We start from the raw sequence: 22685 nt of genomic DNA on the forward strand, positions 1-22685 counted from the left end.
TTTCTCATTCTTGGTCTGCATAGTCAGTGACATTCTCTCCCTCTCGTGTGCTCTCTTTGTGTCTCTCTCTCTCTGTCTTTCTCTCTCTCTCTGTCTTTCTCTCTCTTTCTCTCTTTCTGTCTCTCTCTCTCTCTCTCTGTCTCTCTCTCTGTCTCTCTCTCTCTGTCTCTCTCTCTCTGTCTCTCTCTCTCTCGGTCTCTCGATGGTGTCGCTGCAGGGCAGAGACGGCTGTGGGAGGCAGTCAAGAGGAGGAAAGCCATGTGCAAGCGCAAGTCCTGGATGAGCAAGGTACATTACACAAACTCATACATATCCGTACCATGCATACTGATGTATTGGAACCGTTGCATGATTCACTATCTCTTCTAAAATAACTTTAAAAACCTTTAAAATAAAATATTTGGTGTTAACCCGTGTATTTGTTTGAATTACAACTGCACAGGACCCAAAAAATGTGGCAGAAATTTTGATTTTTAACTTCAAAATGGAATGGACAAAATTATTCAAAATTATTCCAAAATTCCCCAGACAGTTAGGTGTACAGTTCAGGGTTGTGTGAACCTCCCATACCTTTATTTACAACTCAGACTCAATACAGAGACCTACACAGACTGAAGAACAGACTCATTGATACACACCACACCACAGACTGAAGAACAGACTCATTGATACACACCACAGACTGAAGAACAGGGACATTGATACACACCACACTGCAGAAACATACACCCTGCCTTTTGTATGTCTCTCACGCTATTTTGAATGTACAACTAAGGTCAAAGTCATACAATAGGTTTATTCGGTCCACCTATCTAGTACCGGGTCGGAACCCCCTTTGCCTCCAGAACAGTCTGAATTCTTCAGGGCATGGATTCTATAAGGTGTGGCATTCAAACGTTGCTCAGTTGGTATCAAGGGACCTAACGTGTGCCAGGAAATCATTCCCCACACCATTACACCATCGCCAATATCCTGTACCGTCGGCGCCAGGCAGGATGGAGCCATGGACTAATGCTGCTTACACCAAATCCTGACTCTGCCGTCAGCATGAGGCAACAGGAACCGGGATTTTTTTGGACCAGCCAATGTTTTTCCACTCCTCAGTTGTCCAGTGTTGGTGATGGCGTGCCCAGTGTTGGTGATGGCGTGTCCAGTGTTGGTGATGGCGTGTCCAGTGTTGGTGATGGCGTGTCCAGTGTTGGTGATGGCGTGCCCACTGGAGCTGCTTCTTGTTTTTAGCTGATAGGAGTGGAACCTGGTGTGGTCGTCTGCTGCAATAACCAATTTGTGACAAGGACCGACGAGTTGTGCGTTCCAAGATGCCATTCTGCACACCACTGTTGTACTGGGACATTATTTGCCTGTTTGTGGCCCACCTGTTAGCTTGCACGATTCTTGCCATTCTCCCTCGACCTCTCTCATCAACGAGCTGTTTTCACCATAGGACTGCCGCTGACTGCATGGTTTTAGTTTGTTGCACCATTCTCTGTAAACCCTAGACACTGTTGTACGTGAAAAGCCCAGGAGGACGTCCGTTTCTGAGCTACTGTAACCGGCGCCCCTGGTCCCTGACGATCCTACCACGCTCAAAGTCACTTAGGTCACTCTTTCCGCCCATTGTAACGTTCAGTCGAAACAGTAACTGGTTGCCTGTCTGCCTGATTTATACAGCAAGCCACGGCCACGTGACTCACTGTCTGTAGGAGCAAACCATTTGCGTGAACGGGGTGATGTACTTCATAAACTGGCCGCTGAGTGTATATATATATATCTTAATGGTGAACATTATATTCTCACAGCTAAGTACTGTTGTCTGTTTCATACAGGTCAGATACCTCCTGCACTACAGCACCCAGAGACTCATTTACATAATGTAGTGAGAGTTGGGTCTTTTCATTCATCTTCTATTAATGACGTATCTCTTCTCTCGTCTTTCTCCAGGTGTTCAGCGGGAAGCGGCCGGACGGCGGGGACTTCCAGCAGGCGGCCCCCACCTCCTCCTTCCGCAAGCTGTCCCCTACGCCGCCCCCCCAGCAGCAGGCACTCAGCTGTCTGATCAGTGAGAAGGACCTGGTCCTCTTCCAGAAGCTGGGCGAAGGCTCCTTCGGCGTGGTCAAAAGGGGCGAGTGGTTCACGCCCGCTGGGAAAGTGGTGAGACGGGGTGGGTTCTGTCTGTGTATGGGGGGGTACTGTGTCTGTCTGTCTCTCTGTGTGTGTGTGGGGGGGGGGGGTACTGTGTATCTCTGTCTCTATGTGTGCTGGCGGGGTACTGTGTCTGTCTGTCTGGGTGTGTGGGGGGGTATTGTGTCTGTATCTCTGTCTGTCTGTGTGTGTGTGTGTGGGGGGGGGGGGGTACTGTGTCTGTCTGTCTGGGTGTGTGGGGGGGATACTGTCTCTGTCTGTGTGGGGGGGGGGGGGGGGGGGTACTGTGTCTGTCTGGGTGTCTGGGTGTGTGGGGGGGATACTGTCTGTTTGTGTGTGTGTGTGGGGGGGGGGGGGGGGTACTGTGTCTGTCTATGTGTGTGGGGGGGATACTGTCTCTGTGTGTGTGTGGGGGGGGGGGGGTACTGTGTCTGTCTGGGTGTGTGTGGGGGGGGGTACTGTGTCTGTCTGTGTGTGTGTGGGGGGGATACTGTCTCTGTCTGTGTGTGTGTGTGTGGGGGGGGGGGTACTGTCTGTCTGGGTGTGTGGGGGGGATACTGTCTCTGTCTGTGTGTGTGTGTGTGTGTGGGGGGGGGGGATACTGTCTCTGTCTGTGTGTGTGTGTGTGGGGGGGGGGGGGATACTGTCTCTGTGTGTGTGTGTGTGTGTGTGGGGGGGATACTGTCTCTGTCTGTCTGTGTGTGTGTGGGGGGGGGATACTGTCTCTGTCTGTGTGTGTGGCGGGTGATGGGATGGGTTTTGGTCTAAATCTTACCCCCTATAGGTTCCCGTTTAGAAAACAGGGTCCCATCTAGACAACACATCTAATTCAGATGATCAATAATCGTTATCAGGGAAGAGAGAATACCCTCGCCCCTCCCCCATTTTGTTTTTTACGTCTTGTGTTTTTGGACCGTGGGTGAAACAGAGCCACTGTAGGCCTAATCAATGAGAAGTGTTACTCCGCTCGCACAGGCAGCACCTGTTTTTACGCTTCAGTTGTTTCACACATGCTTATGGAACGTTTGTGGTAAAGTTTCACAATAAGGTGTCAGAATAGAAAGAGGAACAGAGGGAGGAGGAGGAGGGAGTTCCTCGTGATCACCCTGGGGAACAGTATCAGTGGCTTCAAAGTTGAAACCATGACAACATGGAAAAATGACCAAAAACACTCTCTCTCCAACATCTGTTTTGGTCAAAGCCTTGACCACTAGCCCCTATAGACTTGACCTCGAGGGAGCGAGGGAGTAATGGAGAAAGAGAGAATCTTGTCCAAACACTCTCCAGAAGTGACCGAGTGACCACACACACACACACACAAAGACACAGTACACACACACAGTGACCCCAACATGGCCAGATGGGACCAGTAAAGCCAGGTGCAGAGTCCCAACAGAACAAAGGAATAGTTTACAGAACATGTGACACAAGGTTTACAGAGCCCATAAAACAGGGCTGTTCAAGTATTACCCTACGAAACAAATGGAACCAAACAGAACCAAACGGAAGCTAACAGAACCAAACGGAAGCTAACAGAAGCTAACAGAACCAAATGGAACCAAACGGAAGCTAACAGAACCAAACGGAAGCTAACAGAACCAAACGGAAGCTAACGGTTGCATGAATACACCCCTGGTGCTCTATTGTCTCCTAGTTTTAGATTGTTCCAAGTCCACCACACTGTTAGTAAGCACAACTGTAGTCACTCAAAGTAAACATCTGCTAGCTAATCATCAATCATTTTCACTATGGATTTAGCATTAGGCTAACCCCCCATCTCTCCCTACCCCCTTCTCTTCTCCAGTTGGAGGTAGCAGTGAAGTGTTTAAAGACAGACGTTCTGAGTCAGCCGGACGCACTGGACGACTTCATCTGCGAGGTGAACGCCATGCACTCCCTGGATCACCAGAACCTCATCAGGCTGTACGGGGTGGTGCTCACACGTCCCATGAAGATGGTACGGACACACACATCATGGCACAGGAGGCTGCTGAGGGGAGGACGGCTCATAATAATGGCTGGAACGGCGCGAATGGAATGACATCAAGAACATGGAAACCATTTGTTTGATGTATTTGATACCATTCTACCTATTCAGCTCCAGCCATTACAATGAGCCCATCCTCCCCAGTTAAGGTGCCACCAACATCCTGTGGTACATGCATGCACACATACACTGGACACACATAAACACACACACACACCGGACACACATAAACCCACACACACACCGGACACACATAAACACACACACACACTGGACACACATAAACCCACACACACACCGGACACACATAAACACACACACACACCGGACACACATAAACCCACACACACACCGGACACACATAAACCCACACACACACCGGACACACATAAACACACACACACACTGGACACACATAAACACACACACACACCGGACACACATAAACACACACACACACTGGACACACATAAACCCACACACACACTGGACACACATAAACACACACACACACCGGACACACATAAACCCACACACACACCGGACACACATAAACCCACACACACACCGGACACACATAAACACACACACACACCGGACACACATAAACACACACACACACTGGACACACATAAACCCACACACACACCGGACACACATAAACCCACACACACACCGGACACACATAAACCCACACACACACCGGACACACATAAACCCACACACACACCGGACACACATAAACCCACACACACACCGGACACACATAAACCCACACACACACCGGACACACATAAACCCACACACACACCGGACACACATAAACCCACACACACACCGGACACACATAAACACACACACACACACTGGACACACATACCAGACTATCATAAACACACACACACATAAACACACACACCGGACACACATAAACACACACATACCGGACACACAAACACACACACAGTGGACACACATACCAGACTATCATAAACACACACACACATAAACACACACACCGGACACACATACCAAACACACATAAACACACTGCTGAGACTGCTTCCTGTCAGACTGCTTCCTGTCCCCATTTAAATCATGTCAGTGTCAGAAACCTCAAGGCAGGAGGAGAGAAGTGATTGATTGAGACAGAGGACTAAAATGAAGGCTGACCTTTCCTCCGTGTTCTATTCATCTGCGTCATATCCCCCCCCCCCCCAGGTGACTGAACTAGCCCCACTGGGCTCCCTGCTGGACCATCTGCGCTGCGTTCCGACGCAGGGCCCCGTCCTCATCCACACGCTGTGCCAGTACGCCGTGCAGGTGTCGTGCGGCATGGCCTACCTGGAGCAGCGGCGCTTCATCCACCGCGACCTGGCCGCCCGCAACATCCTGCTGGCGTCGGCCGAGACGGTGAAGATCGGCGACTTCGGCCTGATGCGAGCGTTGCCCAACAACCACGAGCACTACGTGATGCAGGAGCACCGCAAGGTGCCGTTCGCCTGGTGAGGGGGGGACAGGGGGTTGTGTTTCTGTGTGTCTTGTTGTGATCAGGGGCCACATTCAGTAAGCAGACGTCTGACGTTGCAGATAGAAATGTCATGAATAGATCAGACATGATCATGAGTAATTCCTCATCAGATCTGTTTATTCTACGGGTCTAAAGGCATGTTTGTTGAACATGACATAATTGTATATGGATATTCCACAACATTGTGCTCCTGATGTGGCTGTGCATGCCGTAGTGTTTGTTTTTTCCCTGTTCTCATCACCTTTTTAATCCAGTTGTCTAACGTGTGTGTGTCCGTACATTTGCTGTATGTGAATTTGCTGTGTATGTGCGTGTCCCCGTACATTTTCTGTGTGTGTGTGTCCGTACATTTGCTGTATGGGAATTTGCTGTGTATGTGCGTGTCCCCGTACATTTTCTGTGTGTGTGTGTGTCCGTACATTTGCTGTATGTGAATTTGCTGTGTATGTGCGTGTCCCCGTACATTTTCTGTGTGTGTGTGTCCGTACATTTGCTGTATGTGAATTTGCTCTGTGTGTGTGTTCTCTCCCTCCAGGTGTGCCCCTGAGAGCCTGAAGACACGGACGTTCTCCCACGCTACAGACACCTGGATGTTTGGGGTGACGCTTTGGGAGATGTGTACCCACGGACAGGAGCCCTGGCTGGGCCTCAACGGCAGCCAGGTATATATACATACATACACGCATACACACACACACACACACCAAACATGAGCAGACGTGTGAAAAAGTATTTGTCCCGTTTGTACATCAAGATTTCATTGTGGGTTTAATTTCAGTATTTCAATCTGTGTTTCAGATCTTACACAAGATAGACAAGGAGGGTGAGCGTCTGCCCAAGCCAGAGGACTGTCCTCAGGACCTCTACAACGTCATGTTGCAGTGCTGGGCCCAGAAACCTGACGACAGGCCCACATTCCTCGCCCTCAGGGAGTTCCTGCTCGAGGTACACACACACAAGTATAGTAAACGAACAAAAATTTGACCAACTAGGGAGATTTTGTGGGGGGATTGGATGTGTGTGTGGGGGGTGGAGTGGGGGTTGGATGTGCTTATGGGAGGGGGTTGAATGTGTGTGTAGGGGGGTGGGGTGGGGGGTTGGATGTGTGTTTACATCAGTATTTGCATTACGTGTGTGTGTGTGTTTCTATTTGCATGTCTGAGTATATTCTGAATGGCTGAGTATATTCTGAATGGCTGAGTATATTCTGAATGGCTGAGTATATTCTGAATGGTTGAGTATATTCTGAATGGTTGAGTATATTCTGAATGGTTGAGTATATTCTGAATGGGTGAGTATATTCTGAATGGCTGAGTATATTCTGAATGTCAGAGTATATTCTGAATGTCTGAGTATATTCTGAATGTCTGAGTATATTCTGAATGGTTGAGTATATTCTGAATGGTTGAGTATATTCTGAATGGCTGAGTATATTCTGAATGTGTACCTTCAAGGTTGTATACATGACCTTCATGAGCGACAATTGTATATTCTGACGTCAAGTTTAGTGGATCAATTTGCTTACAACCTGAGATGTCAGTACTAAATACTTAACTTGTATACACAATTTGTGTAAAATGTCATTTCATTTTAATTATTTACTTGCATTATTGAATGACAAGATGAAGTCTTGACGTTGGGAGCTCTTAATATGTTAACTGGACCTATAGCTCCACCTAGTGAATCTACTACGGTACTGCATGGGTCAGGGGCACAGTGTCAGGGGCACACTGTATGGGTCAGGGGCACAGTGTATGGGTCAGGGGCACAGTGTCAGGGGCACACTGTATGGGTCAGGGGCACACTGTATGGGTCAGGGGCACACTGTATGGGTCAGGGGCACACTGTATGGGTCAGGGGCACACTGTATGGGTCAGGGGCGCAGTGTCAGGGGCGCAGTGTCAGGGGCACACTGTATGGGTCAGGGGCACACTGTAAGGGTCAGGGGCACACTGTAAGGGTCAGGGGCACAGTGTATGGGTCAGGGGCACACTGTATGGGTCAGGGGCACACTGTATGGGTCAGGGGCACAGTGTATGGGTCAGGGGCACAGTGTATGGGTCAGGGGCACAGTGTATGGGTCAGGGGCACAGTGTCAGGGGCACAGTGTATGGGTCAGGGGCACACTGTATGGGTCAGGGGCACAGTGTATGGGTCAGGGGCACACTGTATGGGTCAGGGGCACACTGTATGGGTCAGGGGCACACTGTATGGGTCAGGGGCACACTGTATGGGTCAGGGGCACAGTGTATGGGTCAGGGGCGCAGTGTCAGGGGCACAGTGTATGGGTCAGGGGCACAGTGTATGGGTCAGGGGCACAGTGTATGGGTCAGGGGCACAGTGTATGGGTCAGGGGCACACTGTATGGGTCAGGGGCACAGTGTATGGGTCAGGGGCACACTGTCAGGGGCACACTGTGTGGGTCAGGGGCACACTAAGGGTCAGGGGCACAGTGTATGGGTCAGGGGCGCAGTGTATGGGTCAGGGGCACAGTGTATGGGTCAGGGGCACAGTGTCAGGGGCACACTGTATGGGTCAGGGGCACAGTGTATGGGTCAGGGGCACAGTGTATGGGTCAGGGGCACAGTGTATGGGTCAGGGGCACACTGTCAGGGGCACACTGTGTGGGTCAGGGGCACACTGTATGGGTCAGGGGCGCAGTGTATGGGTCAGGGGCACATTATGGCCTCACCAACTGAGGAATCCTAACTTGACTTAACTGAGATTTGTGGAGGAAGAACTCACCCTCTGATTTAATTTTTAGGTTTTGGGCCCAAATGACTACGTTGGGATGCAGTGTGTGTTTTAAGGTAATCACACTTGGTTTTTATGTGTGTGTGTGTCTCCGTTCCAGACCATGCCAACAGACATGTGCGCGCTGCAGGACTTTGAAGAGGCTGACAAGCTTCAGATTCAGGTCGACGACGTCATCACCATCATCGAGGGCAGGTGTGTGTGATCAACTAATGAACTGTAAATCAATATTCTGTCGTCATTGGGTTTTCTATGTATGTTTTGTGTCTGTCAGAGTGTGTGTGTGTGTGTATGCAATGCATGTGCATGTGCATCTGCACCCACCTGTGTATGTGTGTGTACCTGTCTGTGTGTGTTATGCCTTTATATACCTGTATGTGTTGTCTTTATATGCAGTTTACATACACCTTAGCCAAATACATTTAAACTCAGTTTTTCACAATTCCTGACATTTAATCCTAGTAAAAATTCCCTGTCTTAGGTCAGTTAGGATCACCACTTTATTTTAAGAATGTGAAATGTCAGAATAATAGTAGAGAGAATGATTGATTTCAGCTTTTATATCTTTCAGCACATTCCCAGTGGGTCAGAAGTTTACATACACTCAATTAGTGTTTGGTAGAATTGCCTTGAAATTGTTTAACTTGGGTCAAACGTTTCGGGTAGCCTTCCACAAGCTTCCCACAATAAGTTGGGTGAATTTTGGCCCATTCCTCCTGACAGAGCTGGTGTAACTGAGTCAGGTTTGTAGGCCTCCTTGCTCGCACACGCTTTTTCAGTTCTGCCCACAAATTTTCTATAGGATTGAGGTCAGGGCTTTGTGATGGCCACTCCAATACCTTGACTTTGTTGTTCTTAAGCCATTTTGCCACAACTTTGGAAGTATGCTTGGGGTCATTGTCCATTTGGAAGACCCATTTGCGACCAAGCTTTAACTTCCTGACTGATGTCTTGAGACATTGCTTCAATAGATCCACATAATTTTCCTTCGACATGATACCATCTATTTCGTGAAGTGCACCAGTCCCTCCTGCAGCAAAGCACCCCCACAACATGATGCTGCCCCCCCCATGCTTCACGGTTGGGACGGTGTTCTTCGGATTGCAAGCCTCACCCTTTTTCCTGCAAACAATAACGATGGTCATTAAGGCCAAACAGTTCTATTTTTGTTTCATCAGACCAGAGGACATTTCTCCAAAAAGTACTATCTTTTTTATGGCGGTTTTGTAGCAGTGGCTTCTTCCTTGTTGAGCGGCCTTTCAGATTATGTCGATATAGTACTCGTTTTTACTGTGGATATAGATAATTTTGTACCTGTTTCCTCCAGCATCTTCACAAGGTCCTTTTCTGTTCTGGGATTGATTTGCACTTTTCTCACCAAAGTACGTTCATCTCTAGGAGACAGAACGAGTCTCCTTCCTGAGCGGTATGACAGCTGCGTGGTCCCATGGTGTTTATACTTGAGTACTATTGTTTGTACAGATGAACGTGGTACCTTCAGATGTGTTAGGTCTTTATATACCTGTATGTGTTAGGTCTTTATATACCTGTATGTGTTAGGTCTTTATATACCTGTATGTGTTAGGTCTGTATATATACCTGTATGTGTTAGGTCTGTATATATACCTGTATGTGTTAGGTCTGTATATATACCTGTATGTGTTAGGTCTGTATATATACCTGTATGTGTTAGGTCTGTATATATACCTGTATGTGTTAGGTCTGTATATATACCTGTATGTGTTAGGTCTGTATATATACCTGTATGTGTTAGGTCTGTATATATACCTGTATGTGTTAGGTCTGTATATATACCTGTATGTGTTAGGTCTGTATATATACCTGTATGTGTTAGGTCTGTATATATACCTGTATGTGTTAGGTCTGTATATATACCTGTATGTGTTAGGTCTGTATATATACCTGTATGTGTTAGGTCTGTATATATACCTGTATGTGTTAGGTCTGTATATATACCTGTATGTGTTAGGTCTGTATATATACCTGTATGTGTTAGGTCTGTATATATACCTGTATGTGTTAGGTCTGTATATACCTGTATGTGTTAGGTCTTTATATATACCTGTATGTGTTAGGTCTTTATATATACCTGTATGTGTTAGGTCTTTATATATACCTGTATGTGTTAGGTCTTTATATATACCTGTATGTGTTAGGTCTTTATATATACCTGTATGTGTTAGGTCTTTATATATACCTGTATGTGTTAGGTCTTTATATATACCTGTATGTGTTAGGTCTTTATATATACCTGTATGTGTTAGGTCTTTATATATACCTGTATGTGTTAGGTCTTTATATATACCTGTATGTGTTAGGTCTTTATATATACCTGTATGTGTTAGGTCTTTATATATACCTGTATGTGTTAGGTCTTTATATATACCTGTATGTGTTAGGTCTTTATATATACCTGTATGTGTTAGGTCTTTATATATACCTGTATGTGTTAGGTCTTTATATATACCTGTATGTGTTAGGTCTGTATATACCTGTATGTGTTAGGTCTTTATATACCTGTATGTGTTAGGTCTGTATATACCTGTATGTGTTAGGTCTGTATATATACCTGTATGTGTTAGGTCTTTATATATACCTGTATGTGTTAGGTCTTTATATATACCTGTATGTGTTAGGTCTGTATATACCTGTATGTGTTAGGTCTGTATATACCTGTATGTGTTAGGTCTGTATATACCTGTATGTGTTAGGTCTTTATATACCTGTATGTGTTGCATATGTGTGCTTGTGTATCTGCTCTGTCTGTCTGTCTGCACTGTGTCTGTGTGTTTTCTCACATTCACCTGTACGTCTATTTTACAACCCTCTTTGTCAGAGCGGAGAACTACTGGTGGCAGGGCCAGAACAAACGCACGCTGAAGGTGGGCCAGTTCCCCAGGAACGTGGTGACCTCCGTTGCGGGCCTGTCGGCCCACGACATCAGCAGACCCCTTCAACACAGCTTCATCCACACTGGCCATGGAGACTCCGACCCACACCGCTGCTGGGGATTCCCAGACCGCATCGACGAGTAAGACATAACTAATCCTACTTTTATATCATTAATGAGTAAAGATATGTCCTGATAACTAACCTGGACCGTATTAATGAGTAAAGACATGTCCTCATAACTAACCTGGACCGTATTAATGAGTAAAGACATGTCCTCATAACTAACCTGGACCGTATTAATGAGTAAAGACATGTCCTCATAACTAACCTGGACTGTATTAACGATTAGACATGTCCTCATAACTAACCTGGACCGTATTAACGATTAGATATGTCCTCATAACTAACCTGGACCGTATTAATGAGTAAAGACATGTCCTCATAACTAACCTGGACCGTATTAATGAGTAAAGACATGTCCTCATAACTAACCTGGACCGTATTAATGAGTAAAGACATGTCCTCATAACTAACCTGGACCGTATTAATGAGTAAGACGCCCTCATAACTAACCTGGACCGTATTAATGAGTAAAGACATGTCCTCATAACTAACCTGGACCGTATTAACAATGAAAGACATGTCCTCATAACTAACCTGGACCGTATTAACAATGAAAGACATGTCCTCATAACTAACCTGGACCGTATTAACGATTAGACATGTCCTCATAACTAACCTGGACCGTATTAATGAGTAAAGACATGTCCTCATAACTAACCTGGACCCTATTAATGAGTGTCAAGTTGTCTAGGTGTTATAATTATTTCAGCTCTGCCCAAACTTGAAAACGGCTTGCTCAACACGTGAAGGATGCAAAGGGACAACTCAATTCCTTTCCAGTGTTTTATTACGGTTTTGATGCCATTTGTTGAATATGTTGAAACAGTTGATTTGTTGAATAGAGTAGTTGAATGACAGAGGAATAGGGAATAGGAATAGCAATAGGTTGATAACCTTAAACAGAGAATAAACATGCATTATTTTACACTAAACAATGCATGACACAGCAACAAAGCATGGCTTTGAATAAAGTAAACGTTTAAACAATTTAATCTAGCACTTCTAGCAATTACTTCTGCAGTCAGAAAATATCCACAACAAAAGTCACCACTCCTACCAGAGTTAAACATGTAAATTGTGCTAAGCACTGGATGCAACATAATAAATAATTCCAAACATTACATACCAGTTGCGTCTTTAGGGTTGAACAATGAGCTGTGTGTATGTTGAGGACCAAACATTTTATACCCATGCTTATCTGCCAGGTGCGCATGTAAAAGTAGTCCCTCCAGAAATCCTGGCTCAATTTTTTAGTTCCACCCGTGTTTTTGGGTTATCTGCCCTCTTGAGGCCTGGAGTTCTTTAAAGGAAGAGCTGCCATTGTGCTCATGTTTTGAGTGTTCTGTTTTTTGACGCAACACCTCCCACTTGACCTCCTGGTTCTTGAACCCAAGGAGGTCACACGAACCTCGGTGTTGGGGCAGGTTCGATTTCAGCTATCAGGCTCTTCCTTCTTCAACAGGAAGTAAAACAATGATGCGTCTGACATCCCTATGAAGAACTGTAGCAGGTATTTTAGTTGAGAGTTTATTTTGACTTCTCTTGAGCAGGCTTCACAGTTGGGACTGGGAACCTGGGAAAAGTTCTGACATGCACATCTCTGACGATGCCCTTCTTGTCAATGTTGACACTGATGACTCTGGCTAGTTTGTAGTGACCCCTCCAGGCATTTTGGTCAGCCAGCCAGACAACATCTCCAACAGCCACATTCCTATGTGTTGGGTGCCCTCTCAGTGCCGTGAATCTTTGGTAAGCCAGTAGGAAGCCTTCAGTCGACTGGTCACTGACAACATCTGTGTGTATAGCCCTGGATACCATGCAACAGAAGACAATACCCCACACCTTGAGCTTGGTTTTCTTTTTCACCTCGTCCTTGACTTCAAACGGTCCAAATAAGTCCACTGTTGTGTACTCAAATGGTCTGGCTGGTGTTATCCGCTCAGATGGAAGGTCACTCATGACCTGTTGGCACTTTCTGGCCCTGGCCTTTCTGCACACCACACAGTTGTCAACTCTCTTTTTAGCCAGCTTCCGGCCTTTTATCACCCAGGCTTTCTTCCTCATCCGGAGGAGTGTGCCTGCTATTTCTTCATGATTTGCACCATGGGCCTCTTGAGCTAGGAGAGTGGATATCCATGCCTCATATGGTAGAATTGGTACGGCAGTTTTGTCCTCATCAAAGATCTGGAACCTTCCTCCACAAACTAAGAGCCCAGTCTCTTTATCTCTGTAAACAGCGAGTCTGTTGAGAGTGGTGTCTTGAAAGGTTATACCTTCTTGAGCTGCAAGGAACAAGTCTCTTAGTGCATCTTCACACTCCCCGACAGTGAGTACAGCTTGTTTGGCTCTGTACCTCCAGTTTGTTGAAAGAGCGTCCTCCCACTTTAGTTTATCTGAGGCTGAATTCTTGGTCAACATTTCTTTCCACCTCATTGCGGCTCTCCAAACCCAGGCAATGACTCGGATCAACCTGGTCAGATTGCTGAATTTCCTGATGTCAATCAGTTTTGTTACCGCAGAGCCGGCTGGTGATCTTCGGATCCGAGTCTTGGGTTCATCTGGGTTATTTTGCTGTGCATCACTCTGGTTTCTCTTGACCTGCGCTCTGGTCAGTGCTGCCGAGAAAGCTTTCCTTCGAAGTTTGTTTATGCCTTCCTTGGCATGCGCAGCAATTTCTTTGGCTGACTTATGTGGCCACTCTTTCACAGGTTGCCTCAGGAATGCTGGTCCATCCTGCCACATGGAATCTTCCTGGAGGTCTTCTGGGGCTGCCCCTCTTGTTATGATGTCAGCACTGTTCAGGCCTCCTGGAATCCACCACCAGTCTTCTACGGATGTGGATTTCTGGATCTCTCCAACTCTATTCGCAAAGAAAGTTTGATATCCATAGCTGTCTCTCTGGATTGCTCCCAACACAGTTTGACTGTCCAGTAGATGGAGCCATCGTTCAATTTCTATTCGACTGTGCTTTTCAACGTACTTTCGAAGTCGTGCTGCATAGACAGCACTGCAGATTTCAGCTTTTACTGGTTCTCCCTTTTGGTCCAATGGTGTGAGCTTTGCTTTGGATTCAACCAGTCTGACTTTGATGCCTTGCTGGGTCTCCCATCTTAAGTACACTACGGCTCCATATCTCTTGTCACTTCCATCAGAGAATGTTATTCCCCAAGGTTTTCCAATCCAGTTGACTGGTGTGAGGCTTCTGTGAAAGGTGATTTGGCCAAGACGTGTGTATTCCTCAAAGAATTGGATGGCTTCTTCCCTCAAATTTTCAGACAAAGGTTTGTCCCAAGTGTCTCGGGTCAGAGTTTTGCCTCCAGCTTCCTGAAACGCCTTTCTGACAAGAATGGCACCCTTTTGTTTGGCAGGTGTGATGAGGCCTATTGGGTCATACAGGCTAGCTACCTGGCTCAGCAGTTCTCTTCTCGTCAGTGGGTTTGGAGTTTTCCCTCTCACCTCTTCATCAAGGAGATTTTGGCCGACTCTCATTTTCCCTTTCCTCTTTGAGAAAATGATTGAAGTCATGAGGTACAGTTTATCCTCCTCAACAAGGTATCCAACTCCAAGGGCTTTATTGTCTCCTTCCCTCATTTGGTTTGGGAGAATGAGTGCTGTGCTTGACTGCGCTCCTTGTTCTCCTGGTACGATCTCCTGCCTCCCACTTTGATCTGACCGGACCCAGGGCTTGAGGACGAAGCCGCCTGCCTTCAGGATCTCTTCAACACTTTTGGTGTTCTGGTTCAGCTTTTGCAAGTCATTATGGGAAGTCAGGATGTCATCGACATAGGTATCCTCTTCAAGGATCCTACGTTCCTCCTCCAGGTGAGCAAACATGGGCAGTTTGCTTGTCTCTCTCATAGCCAATTGCGCAATGCACCCTGCTAATCGATCGCCAATGTTGACTCTGGTGATCGCATACTCTTCAATCTCTTCCTCCTCAGTGTCTCTCCAGAGAAATCTGTGGAGGTGCATCTCCAGGTCTTCCAACCACACAGAATTGTACATTTTCTTAATGTCGCCGAGGACAGCATGGACACCTCTCCTGAACCTGAGTAGTACTGTTCGGATGGGATTGAGGACATCAGGCCCTTTCAGCAGAAGGTCATTCATGCTGATCCCTCTAAACTTCTGGCTGCTGTTCCATACCAGTCGCACAGGTGTTGTGAGAGAGTGCGGGTTTGCTGCCACCAAGTGGCTGACATACCATACTGGCCCCTTCCAGCTGGCAATGAGCTCTTTGGTGAGTTTCTTCGCTGCTCTTCTCTCCACCATTTCATGGACTTGAGCTGTGTATGCTATTCTCCACTCTGGCTCTTTTTTGAGTTGCTTTTCTGTTCTCAAGAAGGTGGCTTCCACCCCACTCCTGTTGTCAGGAAGGGAACTTGGATCTTGAATCCAGGGGTATTTTGTGTCCCAGTGGGGTTCATCACTGTGAGCATCTGCTTTGATGTAGGTGAGGCCTTTCCTTATGATCTCCAGCTCTCTTTCCTCACTCAGTCATTTCTTTGCCTCCTGGTTGACAGTTGCCGCACCGGCATCCTCCACACTTTGGGTCGCAAGCTGCTCCAATGCTGTCCCATTTCCACCAATCCAAGAACTCTCTGTGAGCAACTGTGCCTTTGGTTTCAGCTGTGAACAGCTTAGCTATCTCTTGATACTTGACAGCGGTTGCTCTCATGGATCGAGCAAAGTGTGTTTCAGACCTGTGTGCGGCTATATCCACTTCTTCAAACAGATCTGGATGTGCTCCACCAACAGTCTTTCCTAGCGGGCCTTCCCACAAGACAAGGTCTCCAATCACCTTCACTCTTTGCGGAGCAAGTCTTCCTTCGCGGTGGCTTATCAGTAGCTCAATACTCTCCGGTCTACTCAGATCTCCTAGATTGACTTCTGGGAAGAACTTCTTGAGTTGCTCAGGTTTGATGACTCTGTGGATGTTGGCAATTTCATTCAAACCATAGCAGATAAGCTCATGAGCTCTTTCCGTGCCTATGGGCGTTTTGACCCTCACTCTGAGGAGATATCTTCTGGTTCTAACCTTCATGGCCATTCCTCCGACTCCATGAACGACTAAAGTGATGTTTTCACTTCGAAGATTTAATCTTCTGGCAGCTCTGTGAGTGATGTAGTTTGTGTCCGATGCCAAGTCGATCAGGGTTCCAATTTTTTGTCCTGCATTGGCAGTTACCTTGAGCAGCATTAGAATAACTGGCAATTCTTCTACTGCACTTGACTCAGTCACTCCCAGCTGATTCTTTTCGACACAGTTTGTTTTCGCAGTGATGTTGGTGAATGCTTTCTTGAATTTCTCTGCCATCTCTGGGGAGAGCTTAGATACAAATTCCTCCTGCTCCTCTGTAAGCGTATACCTTCTCACATTGGATTGTCTTCTGTCTGAGTCACTCCTCTTGAAATCTCCCTTCAGACAAAGAAAGAAATGATGGTCTATCTTACAGTCTCTTTTCCTGCACAGGTAAGTGTCTTTGCATTCATCATCTTCTCCATGACAGACCAAGCACCTCTTGCAGGCCCCCAGCTTTTCTACAGCATCCAACTTTTCCACCGGCTTCAGTTCTTTGAAACGCTTGCAAAAGAAGATCTTTTCTCTACAGACAACACAGCCGCCTTTCCTTGTGGAACGTGTGGACGCATATTTTCTCTCCACACAAGCATATTTCTTTTCTGGCTTTTCACTCACTCCCAGCTGCTCTAATTTTTCAAGAATTTCCTCCTGTGTTTTCAGGAATTTAAGAAGGTTTTCAAAGTGATTGTCCGGCGTGACATTATTCCTCGGGTTAACCATGAAGACAAGCCAATCTCGCTTGATGTTGTCAGGTAACTTGCTTTCTATGGATTTGATCACTAGAGGGTTGTTGATGGCTCCTGTGCCTCCAAGCTCTGTGAGATCATCCAGTGCCTTCTCTATAGTTTGGATCATGTCGATAACTTTCCTTGGCTGATTTGCTCTTAAAGCAGGAATTTTCTCCAGATCCTCAATTATCTCCAAGGCAATTGTAGACTTGTTTCCATATCTGTTCTCAAGCACCCTGAACATGTCCTCAGCAGTATTGTAAGTAGACAAACGGAGGTCTCTGCACATTCTCTCATCTACACTGTCAAGGAGTTGGATCTTCTTTACTTCGACTGAGCCTGTTGGTTCCCCCTGCTTCTGTAGACTCTCCCAGTCTCTCCTCCATCGATGGAAATTCCTTTTATACCCACTGAACCTGGGTAAACAGGTTGGTTTTATTCTCAGTGTCGGCTGTGGAGCTGGCACGGGCATCTGCGGCACTCTCCCTCTGTCTTTATCCTCTTCTGCAATTCTTTGCGCTGTGAGAAATCCTGCCCTCCTTGCTTCAAGGTTGTTTCTGAATGCTTTCAGATCCTTTACTCTGGCTTCCAGCCGTTCTTTTTCTGGTACTGGAATCCACATCTCCCACTCTGCTAGGCTTGTGATTGCATCTTGGACTTGTGCCTTCGCACCATCCCACCGTAGCTCGAAGCCATCTCTATTTACAGCAATAACAGGTATTTGAGCAACTCCATCACAGGCGGTCTCAGCTTCTTTGATTGCAGACTTCACCTCGTCCTCCCCGTATCTAGGCCATAGGTTGGACTGGATCATCCCCCTGACCTCATCCAATCGTACTTCGCATTCTTGGAATGTCTTCTCAAGTTCAGTCTGCTGCTGCTTGCTCAGGTCAGCTTCTTCACCCTCATCGGTTTCAGCTTCAATGTCTGCCAGAAGTCCAGCCCTGTATTCATCATTTGTCTCACTGACCTTCCTTGCCTCCGACGTGAGCTTCTTGAACTCCTCTCGCAGTTCGCTCTTAGTCATGTGTTTTGCACCTCTGCTAAGGAAGTTTGCTTGCTTGGTAAAAGCACTTTTAGCCAAAGTTATTTCTTGCTTCAGCTCCTTCACTGTTTTCCCAAGAGTTTCCTCCGCCATTTTGAGATGTAAGCCAATTTCCTCTCTGCGACGACAGCTTTCCTGACTTCAGGCCGTTAATCCTTTTGGCTTCACTGCCACGATGGTTATCAACTGTCAAGTTGTCTAGGTGTTATAATTATTTCAGCTCTGCCCAAACTTGAAAACGGCTTGCTCAACACGTGAAGGATGCAAAGGGACAACTCAATTCCTTTCCAGTGTTTTATTACGGTTTTGATGCCATTTGTTGAATATGTTGAAACAGTTGATTTGTTGAATAGAGTAGTTGAATGACAGAGGAATAGGGAATAGGAATAGGAATAGCAATAGGTTGATAACCTTAAACAGAGAATAAACATGCATTATTTTACACTAAACAATGCATGACACAGCAACAAAGCATGGCTTTGAATAAAGTAATCAATAAGGTAATCAAGCCCTACCACTGTAGTGTCGTCCGCAAACTTGATGATTGAGTTGGAGGCGTGCATGGCCACGCCGTCGAGGGTGAACAGGCAGTACAGGAGAGGGCTCAGAACGCACCCTTGTGGGGCCCCAGTGTTGAGGATCAGCGGGGTGGAGATGTTGTTACCTACCCTCACCACCTGGGGGCGGCCCGTCAGGAAGTCCAGTACCCAGTTGCACAGGGCGGGGGTCGAGACCCAGGGTCTCGAGCTTGATGACGAGTTTGGAGGGTACTATGGTGTTAAATGCTGAGCTGTAGTCGATGAACAGCATTCTCACATAGGTATTCCTCTTGTCCAAATGGGTTAGGGCAGTGAGCAGTGTGGTTGCGATTGCGTCGTCTGTGGACCTATGGGTCGGTAAGCAAATTGGAGTGGGTCTAGGGTGTCAGGTAGGGTGGAGGTGATATGGTCCTTGACTAGTATCTCAAAGCATTTAATGAGACTAGTCAAGGACCATATCACCTCCACCCCTACCTGACACCCTAGACCCACTCCAATTTGCTTACCGACCCAATGATCTCATAGTAATGATCTCATAGCTACATGTAATCTGTCTCATTCTAATATTTTCCGCTGTTTTCAGGACCGTAACTTTGTTCGCTCTCATTTTCCCACCTTTCCTCAACTACCGCCCAAGACGTTGCTAGAAGAGATTTTGTCTGATTTCTAGATTATAGGACATCCTGCTTTCCCCTGAACCCCCTTCAATAAACAAAATCAAGACAGACTGGGGTAGTGAACTTGAATTTGACCTTGCAGATGACTGGTGGGAGCAAGCCCTTCTTAGGGTTAACTCCACATCCTCATGTGCTCGATTAAGTTTAATTCGGTCAAGGTCTTGCACAAAACTCACTACACCAAAGAAAAACTTTGTAAATTCCTCAGACACAAATTACACATGTGATAGATGTTCAATCACTATGGCAAACCACATGTATATGTTTTATTCATGTTATAAGCTGTCTGTGTATTGGTCATCCTTTTTTAATACTCTCTCTAAAAGTCTAGACATTGACCTGCAGCCTTGTCCTTTGATAACTATATTCCATAGAATAGCTATATTCCATTGATAGCTATATTCCATAGAATAGCTATATTCCATTGATAGCTATATTCCATAGAATAGCTATATTCCATTGATAGCTATATTCCATGGAGTTCCATCTTTGTTGCCTAGTCTCACTAAAAGTAAAGCAGACGTTGTAGAGTTTGCTTTCCTCATAGCTCGCCGGCAGATCTTGCTTAATTGGAAATCCTCCAAATCTCTCACTGTATCAGCCTGGTTGAAAGATCTAATGACTTTTCTACACTTAGAAAACATTAAATTCACTTTGAGAGGTTGTACTGATAACTTTTTCTTGAGATGGCAGCCTTTAATTTCCTTTTTTAAACAGTTGCCTCTATTGATCAGGAGCAAGAATGTTGGCCAATAGGGGATATGAGAGGGTGTGGGAGGGAAGGGATAATATGTTGTGATATTTTTATTTTAGTGTATGTGTACATATCTGCATATCGATATGTATATTTATTTATGATTATTTCCAATTGTATGTTTAAATTAATTTTTTTCTGTATTTATGCTGCTTTTGTAAAGGGGAGGGAGGTGTTTCAACAAGGGGGATAAAATGATGTATCTGTTAAATTTTTTATTTGTATTTCTTTATGTCCAATAAAACATAAATAACAAATAAAGAACAGTGAAGGCCACTGTGTTCTTGGGGTTCTTCAATGATGCAGAGATTTTTTGGTACATTTCCCCAGATCTGTGCCTCGACACAATCCTGTCTCGGAGCTCTACGGACAATTCCTTCGACCTCATGGCTTGGTTTTTCAGGATGCACCTGAGCTCAATTTTGAGTCTCATAGTAAAGGGTCTGAATACTTATGTAAATAAGGTATTTCTGTTTTGAATTTTGAATACATTTGCAAACATTTCTAAAAACCTCTTTTCACATTGTCATTATGGGGTATTGTGTGTAGATGGATGAGGAAAACATTGTATTTCATCCATTTTAGTCGATGGCGAGGCGAGGAGAGGTGAGAGGAAGACCATCAGACTGTGCTGAACCTTTCTGTGCCCTTGTATGTGGAGAATGCCCAAGTATCGATAGCAGAAAGTGCTGCCTAAGAGCCTCTCCCAGGGGTCTTATTACCACCGTGGCCCCTGGCCCTGTCACTGGGAGCAGGGGAGGGCTGGGGCTGGCCTAGGAGTTACCATCACTCCAGAACACACACACATTGGTGCACGGTCGGATGCACACACACACATGTATGTATGTAAGACACACACATGCACAGATGGATGTACACACACACACAGAATGGCACTGGAATGTATAGCTGCCGTTTTACAGGATTCTGATATTTTGTGTGTTTTTTTGCTCTGATCTTAACTTCTTTTGGTAAATAATGTTTCCGCAATGGCCGAAAAGAGCTTTTGGACATCAGAACAGCAATCACTGACCTTTGGATGAAGATGTCTACTTCAACGATTCGGCAGCGCAGGACATACTGCTCACATCGGACCAAGCCGGGATGGGCATTTTTTTTATCCCCGAGACTCGGAAGAGAAAGAGACAGGAGCAAGAGAGGCCGACGTGCAGGCACCCTGACAAATCTACGAGAACAAGCTGGATGAGCTCCGTTCAAGACTATCCTATCAACGGGACCTGAAGAACTGTAATATCTCATGATTCTCTGAGTCGTGGCTTTACAAGGACATGGATAATATACATTTAGCTGGGTTTTCTATGCATCGGTAGGACAGAATGGCAGCTTCGGGTATGCTAAAGGAGGGAGGTGTGTGTCTCTTTGTTAACAACAGCTGTTGAGTGATCTCTAATATTAGGGAAGTCTTGAGGTTCTGCTCGCCCAAGTTATAATACCTCATAAAAAGCCGTAGACCATACTATTTGCCAAGATAGTTTTCATCTATATTTTTCATATCTGTCTATTTACCACCACAAATCGATGTTGGCACTAAGACCACACCTAATGAGCTGTACAAGGTCATACACAAACAAGAAACACGTTTTGTTCCTTTTGCTTCTGTTTAAGAAACGTTTTCCAACAGAATCGGCGGAATGAATACACAGCTCACTTGCATAGCAGCCACATACAAACAGCATGATCCATTTGATCGTTGTGTCATTCCTTCTCGCTTCTACACGCTCTCCTCCTCTCACCTTTTCTGTCACACCCTGATCTGTTTCACCTGTTCCTGTTATTGTCTCCACCCCCTCCAGGTGTCGCTCATTTTCCCCAGTGTATTTATCCCTGTGTTTCCTGTCTCTCTGTGCCAGTTTGTCTTGTATGTTTCCAAGTCAACCAGCGTTTTTCCCGTTCTCCTGCTTTTTCCATTCTCCTTTTTCTAGTCCTCCCGGTTTTGACCCTTGTCTGTTTTTGGACTTTGTACCCGCCTGCCTGACTACTCTAACCTGCCTTGACCACGAGCCTGTCTGTCACTTTGTACCTCCTGGACTCTGATCTGGTTTTGACCTTTTTGCCTGTCCATGACCATTCTCTTACCTACCCCTTTGGATTAATAAATATTGTAAGACTCCAACCATCTGCCTCCTGTGTCTGCATTTGGGTCTCGCATTGTGCCTTGATACTTTTCCCTTTGCTTGTGGACTTCAGTGCACAACACATCAGCTGTCTGTGACCAGGTGAAAAAACCTTTCCAAGCCAAACCTTCATATCATAACCGCTAACTGCTACACAAAGCCTATATTGTTGTCACCATATTAGCTAATGTCAATCAACATAGCTAATAGAACTAATGCCTTAGTAAACCCGCTACAATCATGCAGTACAGTGTACAGTCAGCAAACAGTTTAG

At 45.9% G+C, this 22685-nt stretch overlaps 1 protein-coding gene across 1 annotated transcript in view; it reads left to right on the forward strand.

Annotated features, from left to right (window-relative positions):
* The window catches only part of LOC120020032 (activated CDC42 kinase 1-like), a 30080-nt gene extending 18610 nt beyond the window's left edge, over positions 1 to 11470 (forward strand). Inside the window, exons 3-10 of the mRNA XM_038963465.1 lie at positions 218 to 288; positions 1942 to 2151; positions 3947 to 4099; positions 5351 to 5634; positions 6196 to 6322; positions 6459 to 6605; positions 8515 to 8609; positions 11272 to 11470. Coding sequence (XP_038819393.1) covers positions 218 to 288; positions 1942 to 2151; positions 3947 to 4099; positions 5351 to 5634; positions 6196 to 6322; positions 6459 to 6605; positions 8515 to 8609; positions 11272 to 11470 — 1286 coding nt within the window. The remainder of the gene's footprint in view (positions 1 to 217; positions 289 to 1941; positions 2152 to 3946; positions 4100 to 5350; positions 5635 to 6195; positions 6323 to 6458; positions 6606 to 8514; positions 8610 to 11271) is intronic.
* The last annotated feature ends 11215 nt before the right edge of the window (positions 11471 to 22685 follow it).

The sequence above is a fragment of the Salvelinus namaycush genome, chromosome 25, assembly GCF_016432855.1.
Source record: "Salvelinus namaycush isolate Seneca chromosome 25, SaNama_1.0, whole genome shotgun sequence".
Lineage (NCBI taxonomy): Eukaryota > Metazoa > Chordata > Actinopteri > Salmoniformes > Salmonidae > Salvelinus > Salvelinus namaycush.